Below are 16,831 nucleotides of genomic sequence, written 5' to 3'. Positions count from 1 at the left end.
GTCTCTGTTAACTTAGATTTTTACCATTTATAGACGTAGCATCAAAGAACAAATTTCTGCAGACATAGATGTCAAAGATGACTGAAATACTGGTATCTGTGGCATTTTTGTTCCTGCTGTTTTTACTCCTTATTTCCTCTGTTGTTGGTGCACTACTCATCTGTAATTTTACCAAAGCACGTGCAGTACTTAAGGTTAATATATTCTAATATAATAGTGAACCAAAAGTAACAACTTCATTATGACAGAAAAATCTGAATAGGCAAATTATCAACATATTTAATTTTATAATATATATTTTTGTGTATGGCTAGATGAATACTGACACAGTGTGTACATTGCTGTATTTCGTTACATATTACAGGCTGTAACAGAAAAGGCTAGTACAAATATATAAAAAAACCCTCTCTTTAAATGTTCTTTTATTGGATGATATGTTCTTTATTGGAGTATTATATTTAATACAATTCAAGTGTACTGAAGCTTTGAGAGCAGGTTCCAGTTAGATTTCCAGATGGAAATCCTGACGGTTTGAGGCGATGCTTGGTGGCTTTGTGATAGTTTGATCCCCAGGTACACGAATCTGAGCGACCCCCAGTCTAACTTAGAGCAGTTTTAGGATTTCTCCAACGTGTATGGATGGTAAGAACCTTTTGTGGCTGTCTCCTCTTCCACATATGGTTTTGGCAGATCTCCTACTCCTGAAAAGGCTGAAAACGAAGCCAACTACATCAGATGGGGCTCCCTCAAAGCAAGGATCAATTGGACAAATTTCAGAGTTCATTTGAGTAGCTAGAGAGCAACAAAAGGGCTCCAACCCTAGGGAAAATCTGCTCCTGAGAAGCAGCAAGCCACTAATGGAGAAAAGTTCCTGCTGCCTGATGTAGGTTTGTCCCTGGAGTTAAAATATTAGCCCAAATTGGATACCTCAAGTTTAGAACACACCTCCAAAAATTTGGGGAAAGAAGGTGACATATTTTCAAACAGACCATGCTTGCTGATCAAGCTCATGATTATTTATTCTCTGATCACAGAGAATCAATTTATCTTAGCACCAGCTGAAAGTTAAACTAGAATCTGGATAATTATTTTGCTCTTATTCCATGAATGAAGTGGCTGAATGAATCGAGGTACTTCTGCGGTAAAAGCGCTGCAGCACTTCTCTACAGCAAGTTCTGAAGCGGGGGAGCACGCCCATGTGATTAAATTGCCTTGATATAAAATACCTACCTTCACCCGCTCGAACGCGGAGGAGGACCCTCGCACTGTGGGAAAGGTCTATAGGATTCTGATTTATAAGGGAGCAAGAGGTCAAGGGAAGCAAAACCATTATCATTATTTTCACAGGCTCTGGAGATCTGAACTGAGTGTAGAGGGCAGTGTTCTCAAAGGGAGACGTGTAGAGGGAATGCAACACAATCCTGCTTTCTTTTTTTTTTTTTTTCTTTTTTTTTTCTTTTTTTTTTTTTTTTTCCTTTCCCCCACTGACTTCGGTCCGCAGATTCTGCTGAGAGTATGTCATATGTAACAAACTCAAGCCTGTTAAGGGCTGTGAAGTGGTTTTCTTATTAAATGATGCATAGAGAGATTATCTGGTCTGCAGCCAGCACACAAAAGCTCCATCCATGCAAGTTCCTATTCCCCAGCAAAGCGTTTGGTCACCTGCGTGGTAACGAGTTTTCAGGGGCCTGGGGATGGGGAGGGAGGGTGCGGAACAAATGTGGGCTGGTGGGGGCAGGACTGAAACAGCGCTTCTTACCTCTCTCTCTCTCTTTTTCTGCAAGCCCTAGGGGGTAAAAAAAAAAAAAAAAATCAGAGCACGTTAATGTTATGTTATACTTCCTTTAAGTTTTCTTCTGAAGAAATCCCTTTGGGGCAAGCAAGGAGAAAAAAAAAAAAAAACACACACCCAAAAAACCCAGCCAACCAAACAAAAAAAGAGAAAAACCCCAAACCCATGTGATTCTAATGTAACCCTCTGGAGAACGGTGTTAGGATGGCTCCAGAGTGAGCCAGGAACACCAGTGGCCACGACTGGGGGGTAAAGAGCCCTTGGGGACACGAGGAGCTTTTTCTAGGGCTGAATGGGGTCTTGGGCTGAGCTACAGCACAGCTCTAACGCACCAAGAGCATCCGCAGCATTGGGTCAGGGCAGGGAAGGGGATTTCTCCCACTGTTTCTTGACAGCCTCTGTTTCTTGAGGATGGACCAAGAACCCTTGTCTTCTGAGATGAGAAAGGAGCACCTCTGAGTGGGGAGCCCCCAGGGATTCTCTCCATGCCTTTCGCAGCAGAAGAGGAATCATATCACAGCTGAGCTGTTTCCAAATAGTTTTTATGGATAATAACTTGCCATCACTACCCATGACTGGGTCTTTAAAATGAAAAAAATCACTTTAAGCATGGCCGTGAGTGAAATGTTATGGGATTTCCCTTTTTCTTGCCATCACCTAGATGTCTTTCAAGGGATGGGGCCATTAAGAAACGCTATGATATCTTTTTGTGAAGTTTCTTTATCTAAGCAATTACAAGCTGTCATTGAGTATGGGAGTGACTGGGAATGAAATGACCACAGACATCGCTAAATCAGGTATCACCCATCCTTCTCAGCTGAGGGAATGATTTTCAGAAAAGTTTATGTGACTAGTTTGTCCTTTTATTGAAAGCAAACTTTCAAGCTCCCACCAGTAAGTTCGATCGTATAAAGAATTGAGTGTTCTGGCCCTGATCCAGAAAAACACTTAAACCCATAGGAGAGTGCTTTGCTGGATCAGGTCCAGAGCGGGGCATCGTGCAGGAACAAGCCCTCAGCAGTAGGGTCTTTCTCTCTTTTTTTTTTGGGTATTTATAAAGGAATCTCCACATACATGATTGCGGTGTGAGTAGGATGAAACAAATCTGTAATGAGACCCTTAAAAAGAAAAGTCAAAGTATGAACACAGTGACATCTCTTGGTAGAAATCTAACAAAACCTATATAAGGACCTTCTCCTTAGTGGAGTCAATCTGTGGTGAATGATTTCTTTGATAATCTTGGAAACCACCCAGAAATGTCTTACAATTATCTTAATTATTTAGGGATACAAGTGAATTCAGAATGATGTTTCAGGAAATAATTAATTGTCTGCACTTTGCACTAGAGTAACCTGTCTGGACCTTTTGAGAAATGCTGGTTGGTTTTGTTAGGTTTGGTTGAAATCAAATAGAAGTATGCTTCTTCTCCTTGACTAGATGAATTAGGTCAGAAATATGCTCATACTGGGAAATAAAATCCAAATCAGTCTACCAAGTCTCTTTTAAAATCAACACCACATTATTTGAAGTGAGTAGCAATAAGTTAGTTATGATGAATTCCCACAAAAAGAGGAAGAATGTAAAGAACAAATGGGAACACAGGAAGAAATGAAATTAAACATCAGGTTATTGTAGTTGACTTCATCCATGTTAAAACAGCAGTTGTCAGATGGTTGTCCCTTCACACTGGGATACCAGGCATATGTAACGGAGGCTTCGCCTTTGTAGAAAGGATGATGACGGATTAGTGCTTAGATGCTGGAATAACTCTGGTAGGAGATGGATACCCTTTAGCTAGGGGAAGGGGGGGTGGCTGCTGAGGCTGAATTTAACAAAACCAGACTTGCCCACAGACTTGCAAGCACTCACAGACTGGATTTTTAATGCTGCAGGTGACATTGTTGCTGACTGAAGAATGTTCATCAAATCAGAAAACTGCTGATAAGCTGCCTTTCCCAAAAAGGGATCTCATGAACTTCTCCTGTAAACCTCTGCCTTTCATCTTACCCTGGGAGGGGAGGTAGAGGACTTGTGACAGATATTATTCACGTTTTTCTTCAGTTTATTAGGGTAATCAAGTAGAGCAATAGAGAGAAAAATCTCAAAACATCTCATTAATTGTCTATTAAAAGCTGAATGAAAGAATGGAATACCTTGTATAAGGCCTCCTGGAATTTTATAAAATCAGTCTTAAAGATTGTATTGCCTCTGTTGTTGCTGAGTTTTTTCAAGCTGTTTTGATTTTTTCTCTCTCTCTTTAAAGTTCTACTTCTAAACCAAAAGGCTGGTAGAAATGAGTAAGAACTTTGTAAAGTTTCCATTAATTCCGTTTGTAAGCCAAATATTTGGGGTGTTTTTCCAGAAAAGCTTGATCTTGGCTTACGTAACAGTGGATTTTACTTGTATTTCTGTAACTAGATATTCAGATTTTGGAGCTTCAGGACTTGCTTGCCTGAAATTGCTCATTGCAGGGCTGCAAAATAATGTAATTTCTTTTATTTTTGCCCTATAAGAGGAACACCTTTTTAGCAAAAGTGTCACTTTAAATATTCAAGTAAGAGGTCTACTCTTTCTCCTTGTACACATGTAGTTTTCCTTAACACTTCTACTTTGCATACAGCGAAGAGGTTTTTAAAGCAAATAATATCATTCATAGCTGGAATTTTTTTTTAAGTCCTTTCATATTTCCCAGAAATATTACTATTGTCTTTTTATTACGTTACCACTAATAACTTGCTAGTACTACAAAGATATTACTTTTTACAATATCCTTTCTTGATTTGGTTGTGGATGGATTTAGTGCTTCTGATATGTTCTTTACAGTATATATTAAGTGTGAACATTTCTTTTGTTAATGCTCTGATCATTGAACCAAAGACCAGACCGAAAGCTCTGATCGGTGCTGTACACTTCGCAAAGTTGCATATAGGGCCCCCAAAAGACACGTATGATTCCTGGAGAGAGCAGCTGAATGTTCAAATAGATACTGTAGCGTGGTGGTGTGCCTTGTTATTTAATTTGGATGAGTGAAGAATATATTTTAGAAGGCATCACTGGGCAATACTCTCTGTTGTATGTTAAAGAATAATTAAAATGGGGGATCTGTGTAAGAAAGACTTTCTGTGATCTAGACCTGAATAGTTTAGTTATAACTCTTGAGCACTATAGAACCTTCAGAGTCATTGAACAGTAAAGATAAAGATAAATTGAATTAATTTATTTTGAATTTATATACATGTCTCTGCCTGCATTAATATTAAGTTCCATCCAAAATCTATATAGAAAGACTGCGATCTTAGTTCTTTCAATAGCAGCAGCAAATCATTCTTGTTTACCCTCCATGCTAATAAAACAGGAACATGACACTCCTGAAAACAAGATTGCAAAATACAGAAAATGTGGTCTGACATTTTTTTTCTCCCCAAAGGAGGGACTGCCACTAACTAAAGTATTTCTTATGAAAGCTCGATTGCTTAAGATGCAGAATATTAAGAGAGAAAAACACTTTAGGACACAGCCATGTCACCAGCTGTTACTCACCCTTAATGAAATTGTTAAGTGATATTCTTCATAAATAGGTCAGAGAAACTTTTGAATTGTGAAGGATGTTTTATCTCTTTCTTTGAAATGTTTGTATTAAATTTAGAACTGGTAATTCATTAAGCTCATTAGCTCTGACTAGGAGAGCAGAGCAATATCTAGGATATAGATTTCAAGGCTTAAAAATGTTAGTGCTTACAAATAAACATGAAAGCAATGTGTGGAGATAAAATATGGGATCATAATGTGTTTAACTGTTTTTTCAGTGTGGCCCTCTGGATTAATTAAGAACATTTTCTATATTCAGACACTTAAATATAAACAGAATACATTATGACTTTCGGTTAACTCTGTTTTAATAGGGGAAAAAGAGAATGCATTATGATGAACACAGTGAAAACTAGTTGAGACTATATTTTGTTGTTTGTTTCTTGGCTTCAGTTAAAAAAGAAGATAATCACTGAATTTTACAGAATCCCAAATCTAAATTACATTATTATTGATTGACATTGAATTTAAACAGTAAAAGTTATATTTTATATACACACACACACACACACACACACATATGCTTTTGAGTGACCTGTTCTTTGTTGTAAAATTGTAAGGAAGTAAAATGCTATTGAGGTCTGACAAACCCTTGATTTGTGATGAAATTTTTATTTAGTCTTGACAATTTCTGGTATAATACAATCATTTTCCAGAGTTAAGTCACAGATGGTTATACCGACTTCCTCCTAGAAAAGAGAGAAATGGAGAAAATCAAGGACTCGGTACTTGGGAACAATTGTAGAATAAGAGTTCAATATTGCTGTGGTGTCCAGTTACAGAGAGCTTAGAAATAAGCTTTAAACCAGTTTAAACGTATCAGATATATTATGTGCTTATTCCCACTTATTTTCTAGTTTGTCCATTGACTTTCTTAATGTCCTTGAGGTTATGATAAAATCTTTAACATTTCTGAAAAACGGATTTAAGAACACCTAGCCAGTTAAACAATTTTTGAGATTCTTGATTGAAAAGTCACAATTAAAAATTATTATTATCAGTTTTTTAATCTTTGGTAAATTTGCCAACGTGACATCACAAAGAAACACATTGATTTGAGAGGAAGTTAGTAGCTATACATTTCAAATACTCAGGACACCACCAATTTTCACAGAAATACAGTACCGAAAGAAGCCAGGTTTCCACAAACTCCATCCAATGCATGCTGTGCTTGCCCTGTAATTAAATTTATTGGTCCATCTTTACCTGCATGTGTTTGAGTACTCTCTGAATTTAAATACTTGAATTTTTTTTTTTTTTTTTAGGTAAATCGTCATCGGAGAAATCACTCCCAACATAACTTGACGCTTGCAGACATCATCAGTACACAGGACCACACAGTAAGCAATTGCTCTATAGAACTGATAAATCACTCTTGTTATTTTAAAAGTTTATAATGTAAATGTTACACAGGCTTTACTAAAGAATAAATACATGAGGATTTGGATGCCTCAAGATATTAAGGGATTTGAGGGACTTGAATTAATCAATAAAAAGAAGAATTTTAGATACAAAGCAATTTATATAGCTTGACTTTGCTGTTAATTCGGTTGTACTAGACTGATATTTCATCAGTATTAATATTTGGTATCAAGGAACACAACCATGTCTTTTTCCGTATTAAGAAGTTTTTAATATTAATAATAATCTTTATAAGTAAAAGTGATCATGAAATTTAGCACAATTTTCCTTGACACTAAAATAATCCAGAGGGAATGAGAAGCACAGGTTTTTCTAGTAAAAGAAAATGAACATGTAAATACAGAGTAATCAAAGAAGTGTTATCATCAGTGGTACTTCTACCTACACAAACTTTTCAGGGTTAGATAGGTTCAGAATCTTCAAATTCCTCTGGTTAACAGAATTATAGAACCTATGTCTGATATAGTGATAATTACTTTTCCTTATAGTTTCTAATACTGTTAGCTCATAAGGTTTTTTTCTCATTATTTAGAAACTCATATATTTACACAAACCTACTCTCATCTTTAAAATTCTTCTAAAAGGTAAATTAAAAAAAATAACACAAAACCCACATAATTGTTCCATTTTTTTTTTAATTTCTGTACTAATTCTACAGGACACTTTGGGTCACTTTCTCAACCTTCCATATGTTGAAAAGGTGCAGGAAGGGCAGCAGCTTAGCAACAAATGATGATATTTACTGAGACAGAAACAACAGAGCACATCATTAGGATATATTTGATATTATTTTTAATCTCATATCATCCATTTGCAGAAGTATTATAAGCTGATTCCAAGATGTCTTAGAAGTATTTTCTTGAAAACACGTCAAACAGAAAAGGGAATGTTAACAGATGTTAAAAAAGGGGAATATAGCACTCCAAACAGAGGTTATAAAAATATTTGGATCATCCTAAAAATCTTTTGATTTATCTTTGTGGTAAAGTCATTTTGTAAATCCATGAATGCCTTTTATACTAATTACAGAGAAAACTGTGCACATCACCAATTAATAAAGACCATGCTAATTTTTTTTAAAGACAGCACCTGTACTAATTCAATTAAAGCAGTATATATGAAGGTTACTTTGCTTAGCACGGAGAGGTCTCATTAACTCAAGATTTGTATTTTTGTGCTCTTCAATTTCGAGCTGTTTAATTTATAACTAATGACAGATTTCAGCTATGTAATTTAAATCAGGATATTTTATATGCCCAACATTTGTTAGTGGATTTGATATTCTAGCTCGAGACAGTTATAAGGAAAATGTGACTGAGCAGCAACATTCTCTTCTGGGGACACATTCAATTTTTAACTTCACAAAATGTGAGAATAGAGGTGATACAGTCCTGATGTTGAAAATCACATTGCCTTTAGTTTTGGATTGGTTAAAACAACAGTTTGGGAAAGGTTGTTGGTAAACTTTGAAAGCATGAAATTTTGGGTCTGATTCAGAGAAGCAATCAACAACTTGAATGGTTAGCCAATGCTCCTCCCAATTTCTGTTTCCAGATGGATAGAAATATGAAAAAGAATAACCTTTCTCATGTGTTATTTGGCATCTCTGGCCCTGGCCAAGCACCAGAAGTTTTATGCTACAAAAATAAAGGGTTAGAAGGGGAAGAAAAATATCAAAAGATGTAAAATAAGTATGATAGAAAAAAAAAAGTAGGTGGAGATGGGGATTAAGTCTTATTTTAGCTCTAGTAATTCACCCATCCATCATAAGATAAATAGTGACATGACTCTGCACAATAATCCCTACATACTTTCTCTGAGTTTTCTATGGCAATGATATGCATGACAGGAATTTGCATGAGATAAGTACAAATTATAGAAAATGCACACACTAATCCTCGTGTACCCATTTAAGAATGTCACCTAAATCATTGTCCACAGACCTACAGACCTTTTCATAGGTACAAACAGCTATGTACACAGCATATATTTCGTTACGTGCTGTATACCAGCAACAGACAAAATCAATGGAAATAATTAAACATATTATACTGTTAGTATCATGATATTTTGTATAGTCAAAATGACAGAGATGTTTGATTCAAAAATTCTGATGTATATTAAAGCATGTTTTATTGCAATTTAGTGGCTTTGCAGACAGCAAAATTCTATTGAAATTGCTACAAAATCCCATTGTGGCACAATTCACTCTAAAGACCATGTGAAGTTACTAATATCCCAGTCAGGCATTGACCTCTGTAGTGTTCGAAAGGAGAACTAGACCCACTCCGAATTGCAATTTTGCTGCTTTTCCTGTTAGTGACGTGGTTGAGACATCCTTAGCTAATTAGATTTGATGAGATGACAAATCAATGGGTTTGGTTGAAGATCAATCATGTTGTTTGTTTTGTTTTTTTTTTTTAAATTATTTTTGAATATAAGTTTACATAGCCAAAAAACTCCTTATCCCAAATCATATATGACAACTATACAACAGATGTTTCATCATGTAGAACCAAGTGTTTGCGAGGACCTCCCATTTCAGATGGTGTCTCTAGAATTGACAGAACCACTCAATTTGGTTTTCTGCACCATACTGTGAGATCATTTAGTTCAGCTGGAAACTTGGAGACAAGTTCTCCCCACACATGGATGCACACACTCCAGTGAAGTGTGACCTCTAAAGGGCCGTGAGGGGTGAGCGCCTCAATACCAGAGCTCATCTAAAAGGCGGTGCTACTTAAAAACATTATGCCCTTTAGCATCTTGCGTGAACCTTGATTTAGTGCTGACTCAAAGCAAAATGTGACACCTATGAAGGCAATGTACATTTTCCTTTGTACAGATATTTAATGTTTTGCTGACGTTGACCTTTAAATGTGACTCTATTTAGAACACAATAATTAAGAGGCTTCTGCAGAAGTACGGTGTTTCCTCATAGCTATGGATGAAATGTGGAGTTGTGCAACTGAATATATGAGATGATACATTGACATAATTTACTTATGATATATTTTCAATTAATTATTTTTTAATTATAGCTAGAACTTTATTGCATTAAAATAAGTTTATTCTAAAACAACAAATAGAGTATTGGGTTTTTTTCAAGGTGAATTCCGTGTACTAATTGAATTTTGAAAATTTTCAAACAACATTTAAAAAGCTGACTGTACAGGAAAAAGTAGGAGGCTAAACTGAGAATTAGTGATAAAATGACCCCACGCTAGATTAACTAGATGCAGACTCTTATGCTCTTATGCATATACAAAGTAGATTCATTCATTTGAATAAATAATATGGTTATTACATGTTTTACTTTTTTTTTTCCTTGTAGGTAGTGGAGAAAGAAGGCTATCTTCTAAAAGCTAAAATAGCAGATGGTGGCAAGAAATTAAGGTACTAAATGTGAATGTTACAGAACTTATCGATTGTGAAATTCTGAGTTAATGCATGTTTAAATATGTACAGCTACTATTGCTGCTTAGAACCAAACTGGCATTGTCCAGTATTAAGCCAATGTATGATTACAGTCCCAGAAACCAAGTGAAAGTAGCTGATGGACTCATTCCATGTAATGAGCATGTGCCATTGTTAACCTCTATATTTTATACACTTATATGTTATACACATATTAAGGACAATGTTAAGGCACCAGGCAAACCAATAATATATCTGCCAGTGGGCAAATTTTAGGTGCTGAGTGTATGCTTGAGGGGAAAACGCTGGCATCTAGGAACCCACAGGGGATGAAAGGCAAGATTATAAAAAATGGTCAGGACTTACTCACTTAGCACTGTTTGTGTTGAAAGTAATATGAATATTGATGCTGTCTTTTACAGAAGGCTTTGATATGGCTGCTTGTATTTAGATGCCTGTAAGTGTGGCAGTGATGTTGACCAGTGCTTTATGCTACCAATGAGAATGAGAGGCTAATCTGAAATATTGCGTTTTTCTGCCATTTTCTGCCTTCTAAAGGAAGGAGCCAAGTAATAAGTTCTCATATCTGTATAGTGCTAAACCATAAGGATCCTAGAAACACTCATTGAAAAGGGAGTCTGGAGGTCACCTATTCCGACCTCTCACTTGAAGCAAGAACATTGTCAACACTTGGCCAAGCCTGCTGCAGCTGGGTACCATCAGACACTGGTATAACTTGTGTTTTGGGAAAGGCACAGGAGCTGGTAATACTCTGTCCCTCACTTTGGGCACAGGCAGAAGCTTCTGCAGAACGTGCACGGGCTGGGCATCACCTGTGGCCAAACCCAGATGAGGAGGGAGTTTTGCCTTCCCAGCGTGTCGGGTGCCCTTGGCATAACGCGTCTCTGCGACTTGGCATTGAGTGCTGGCTCAGCATAGGGTGCAAGGAGGAGATGGCGTAGCTCAGCCACCGGTATTTTTAAACAGCCCTGAACAATCTCGCATTTTTAAATAGCCTGAGAGATTGCGAGCACCACTGAAGCTAGAACGTGCTGCCATCAGGTGTTCGTTTGACAGAATGCAAATGCAACCGCAGCGCTCGGGGCTCCTTTTGCAGCCCCCACAAGTCCTGTCGCAGATCACAGGGCCTCTCCAACAGCGATTTTCAACGATGACTTTAACCTTGTCGCTGTCGGCAAATTCACACAATATCCTTGTTAATTCTAGCCAGGTCTTTTCTGCATTCTGATATTTATGGCTCTTTATATATAGAGAGAATGGGTAGTGGGGATTAATCTACTCCAGGTACACTGTGTCTGATTCCTCCTTTTGCTTACCGAAACTTCATCAGCTGGAAGTCATTTCTTGAATAATGTTGGTGCTGCATGGCAAAAATTAGCATATTGTGAACTGACTTTTCTGAAGCGCTCGAAAACCTCACGTCACTGCATGTATCGCACGAAATACGATGTGTGTCCATCTGTACAGAGACTGATATATCTTAAAGCTCTTTTTTTTTTTTAATTTTAAAATCTGATGGATAACTTTACAGACAAATTGATAAAAAGGTTGTCTAGTTTATATACTTTTTATCTTTAGGTCACAAAATCAGTGAAATTTTGATTTTAAAATGTCACTTGTTTCCTAAAGTTACTTTAAAAGAAAATTAGCTGAGTTGGAGCTGTTCTTAATGCCAATATGCACAATCCACAGCTATGACCATAGTCCACTTTAGCTAAAGATACGGCTTTATAGCAGCAATAAAAGTAGCTGAAAATTTCAATGTGACTTACAAACTTTTTCCTTTTGTGGGAATATACTTGCCAGTGATGGTCAGGTATCCCTCTAAAACTACTGTTTCTCTCTCTTTCTCATTGTCTCTCTTTACTTTTTCCCCATTGACATAGCATGAAAGAAATGCAGTTCTATTTTCATCAGACATTTTCATCTCCTTCACAGAGACTTTCTTTCACCTTTGCTTCTTGTTGGCCGTGTTTTAGGGATGATCATTAGATTGTGCTTAATGAAATCCTGCCCAAGCTGGAGCAAATGCAAGTTCCTCTGACAGTGTTAGTGGTGTTAGGCCTTCACTTGTATCATTAGTGGTGGTCCTTAAGCTGATGACTGAAACATATTAAATAGAAAAGAGAACATCATGAATAGAAAAACTGCCTCTCATTACACCTGATGTGCATTTTGACAGGACGTTAAGTGTAGCAGAGCTTTGAGGTAGATCTGGAAGGGAGCATGGCAAGGAAAACCAAGAGGACTCTACATTCAGCAAAGCCAGGTGTTGCTAGAATGAAAAATTAGTGTGTTTGAGTTACTTAGGAATACCTAAATAGACAAAGTTCAAAGGGACTAGAGAAGACAGAAGAGAGGAAAAAGGGTTTGTAGCAGCTCCTCCCTGGGCCCTCGGTGTCCTTACAGGCAGCTCCTTCCTGTTTAACACACTACAGCAAACACATGAAACAGCCTGTGTGCCACATACATTTTCACATGTTCTAAAATGTTCAGATTTGTTATCTGCGGTCACATAAAGGAAACAAATAGTGGGTTTATGAGTATTTTTGTAAATATCAGATGTTATGACCCCCAAATTGGAGAATCAAACTCAAGACTTTCATCTAAAAGCAGTTTTCTGTCAGACTAGATCTACTTGTTTACCATTGTGGCGGTTTAAAACATCACATGACATGTAATATTATATATTTTAGCATTTTCTTCTGTGTTTAATATTACATTCTTCTGTATCAAAGGACACTGTTTCACATAGCCATGTGTATTTGGGCTTCTGCCTGGCCCCGGCAGTTTGGCAGCTCTTCAGGGCTGTGAACTCCGGATGTTTAATGGCTACTTAAACCTCTCTCAGATATCATTCTTATCTGTCTTGGTCTCCTGTAAATTTTTAATCTGGGAAAAGGAGAAAGTATTTGGGACCTTTCGAAACAGACCCTTTGCCAAGTTCTGTATAGTCAGATCAAAATTACACTGTTTTTTCTTTTCCTTTTTAGTTTTGTTTTATGTATTGCTTACCAGAAGAACACCAGCTATTGGAGTCCTATATATATATGTGAACTTTAAGCATGTGTGAATAATCCCACTGTTTTCCTGTGGCTGAGGCAGCATAGTGGGAAAGGAAGGTAGATAGGTTTTAAAACATGAATGAGGAGAAAGGCAGCCTTCAGGATTTGTTCAGGTATAGTTAGGATGGTGCAACTCCATCAATATTGGTGGAAGTGCATTGCTGATACTGACTTTAGACTAAAGTTAAAATGGTCTAAGATGAAATGAAATAATTAAAATCCAAGTGTACTAATGAAGCATCTTTTACATCCTGCCTGCGTACCTTACTAATTTTTCCTTTTTAAAATTTTATTTTATTTTTTAAGGAAAAACTGGTCCACGTCCTGGATTGTTCTCACAGCTCGGAAAATGGAATTCTACAAAGAATCCAAGCAGCCAGCGCTGGCCAACCTGGTAGGCAATCAACCATACCATATCCTCAGCTTCCTTGCAACTGTTATTTCACTATAAGAAGTTCAATGTTTATGTAAGACAAATTCAAACTGAGCTGGCAGCCTTCAAAAGTTTGAGAGCAGCTGAAGGAAAATGCCTTGATAAACTTTTAATCAGATGTAGTGTATGAGAAGAAATAGGACTTAGCATGTCCTTTATTAAGAGGTGCATTTTGAGAATAATTGCAAAGTGAGACAAATGGTGAGTGACTATCCAGTAATGTGAAGGTAACACTTTAAATTAAGGTGCCATTTATAAAAGCTTTATTCTTATTTATGAAAATGACCACTAAATGCAGCTACTTCCTCAAATAATGTATTAGAAAGTATGTTATAAAATGCATTAGTAATAAATGCTTAACAGATGATGCGATGAGAATCTGCTGCAAAGGATATTGTGAGACGTAAATTGTATTAAACCATGTACGTACATCTTTAATACATGAATTTAAGTTGTTATCTACCATCCTATAAAGTGGCTTATACATTAATAAATAATAATAAATTATTTATAAATGGCACCTTAATATACGGTGTTACCAAAGCAGAAAACATGATAAGTTAGCAAAGTGATTTTTTATCGTAGTATAAATGTGACATCTACCATATCCCACTAACCTTCCTGAATATTTCCATGACTCCATCGAACGCAGCTAATGCAATTTCTGTAGCCTGTAGTTACTACAAAGTGAAATTTGCAGTACCTTTTTATTGTGCCCCAAGGAAAACCACCGATCTTAGTCTTTGGAGATGTGACAGCTACGTTGAGCAAGCAATAATGGCACGTATGCCTTCAGTGCTAGTTACTGCTGAGTTTGAGCCACTGAACCTGAATGTGGGCAACAAAGGGGGAATTCAGTAAATGTGGGTAGTGAAGGGATGGGTTTGACAAAGCCTTGTTGTGAAAGGTTCTCAAGGCCTGATCAAACCTGCCAAATCTCACTGGCGTGATGAGTAGCCACAAAGGTGCTCTCTTTGTCAGGAGTCACAAACAATAAGCTATTTTTTCTCTTCTTTATTTTTTTTTCCCCTCCATGGCAGGTGATACAGACCTTTTGTTCTATATATTCTTGATCTACAGGTGCCACCTGCCATAAAATCAGCTTTAAAGAACATGTTTTCATGCCTTGCTTTTTTGGAAAGAAGATGAGGGCTCTAGCAAAAATAAAAATAATAGAGGAAATAGTAAAAGTAATTAAAGGCTGAAATATGGTGCTTTCTGCTCATGTTTATGTCAGCAGAGCTGGAAAACTCTACTTTTCCAAAGCCATGAAAACAATATGTCTTGAATTAATATTTTTTTTCAGAATCATCTCTTTTCCTTAAAGTTGAATTAGATGTTATTTAAAAAAAAAAAGTTTCAAGTTACCTTATTAGAACTAATATTATAATTTACTAGCTGTCTTGCACTTCTACCTGCTACCTCTTTTCTTCTCTCTTTGCAAGCCCTCACCCAAATCCCAGGAGATAAATGGGCCGATGGAAATTCAGTCCACAGGAGACTTTGTTTTGCCCTGAGACTCCTCCACGTGGTTAAAATCCCCTTTAGCTTTTTAAGAATTTATATACTAAAGTAGATATCCCTGGAGAATATGACTCTGGTCCAGGTCTCAATTTGTTTAACTCAAAAAATTATGGTGTGTTACGAGAAAGGGTCTTCTGAGAAGTCAGTCCCTTTCCCTGAAGTCTTAGTCATCACCAGTGCTCACAACTGGTGAGAAAATATCTACTGCCTCCTGTGTTAGGAAGAACACAGACATATTGATCCTATATTTTGCTCATTATGGGGGGAAAAAATAAAATTGAGGCTTTTTTATTCCATGCAATATCCGAACACTGTGAACTCAATGTTCACTAGGCAAGAGAAAGCTGTTAAAGTTACATTTTCTGTCTATTGCATATAACTTAAATGCAATGGTAAATAAACAAATTGCATAAAGCTTGAAAAAAACAAGAGCTGTCAGTATTCAAAATCTTATAACCCAATTTCCTAAACCCAAATTTCACACATCAAAAAAAACCTAACCCAGCATGTTGATCTCATCTGATAAAGCAAATGCAATGCTTATTTCCTTTGTAAACCATTTAACCAGATATAATTTTGACAGTGGAAAAGAAATAATACAAAAAGACTTCATTAGAAATAATTTGTTTACTGATTTTACTTTTTTTTTTCCCAGCTGTAGTTTACTTTGGAAAAAGGGGAGCCCAGCTATTAATTAAATAATGTAATAGAGGCAATGTTCATTCACAATAGTATGACTTATAACAAAGCATTTTTATTGTTAGCAGGAAAATGATGTGACTTAACAAAAAGATTCATGTCCCTTTGTATTATAAAGATGTTAATTCATTAATTATTAAATATTAAATACTGTACATGAAGTGAAAATTTTGAATAAGACAGCATCATTACAAGAGGAATGATATTTCACAATAAAAGCAACAGAAGAGAGGGAGAGGAAAGCAGGTTCTAAACATACCTCTCTTTCTGATGACAGGATAACTTTTAGAGGTGATTTAAAATTATGTTGACCGAAATTTTTGATAGTATTCTAATGCAACTAATAGTCATAGCTTGAAGGAGTTTTCGTTGTTCCTTTCTACGACTGTAGATGTAGGGGTCATTATAACAAATTTCCTGTTGATTTTCATGGAGAAGACTGGGATCCATAGCTTTCTGGTGAAGCTAGTGGCACTATCTGGTATTATTAGTAGTAATAGTTAGAGTACAACAATTAAAGCACACAGAGGAGAGATACAGAAAATGAGCTTGTTTACAAAGATTACTGAAAATGCAAGTTTGCATCCCATGTAGCTAAATCATTATCTTTTGCTACTGCCTTGATCATTTGTGGTCATGCTTTTGATGCAATTTTTTTCAGCATTCATATGACTGTAACTTGCTTTTTATTTTAAATTGAGGACGTTGTGGTCTTAAACAGACCACAGCTCCATTCTTTGTCACAAACGTTAATTTCTATTATCAGTTGGTCTTTCTGACCAAGAAAAACTAGTCTGTTTATTCCCTGAGATAGTTTATTCAATAGAGCTTATTTTAACCGCAGGTTATTAGCCCATCTGCAAAATAATT

General features: G+C 36.5%; 1 protein-coding gene across 5 annotated transcripts in view; it reads left to right on the top strand.

Annotated features, from left to right (window-relative positions):
• Nucleotides 1-16,831, top strand: part of ARHGAP15 (Rho GTPase activating protein 15) — a 327,658-nt gene that overhangs the window by 40,857 nt on the left and 269,970 nt on the right. For all 5 annotated transcript variants that reach the window (XM_086750894.1, XM_086750893.1, XM_086750896.1 and 2 more), the window contains 3 exons: nt 6,646-6,720; nt 10,137-10,198; nt 13,612-13,699. In XM_086750894.1, coding sequence (XP_086607020.1) covers nt 6,646-6,720; nt 10,137-10,198; nt 13,612-13,699 — 225 coding nt within the window. The remainder of the gene's footprint in view (nt 1-6,645; nt 6,721-10,136; nt 10,199-13,611; nt 13,700-16,831) is intronic.

This window comes from Chlamydotis macqueenii, chromosome 6 (assembly GCF_036417535.1).
Source record: "Chlamydotis macqueenii isolate bChlMac1 chromosome 6, bChlMac1.mat, whole genome shotgun sequence".
NCBI classification, from domain to species: Eukaryota; Metazoa; Chordata; class Aves; order Otidiformes; family Otididae; genus Chlamydotis; species Chlamydotis macqueenii.
Note: the sequence above shows the minus strand (reverse complement) of the source record. Positions and strands in the feature narration are given on the sequence as shown.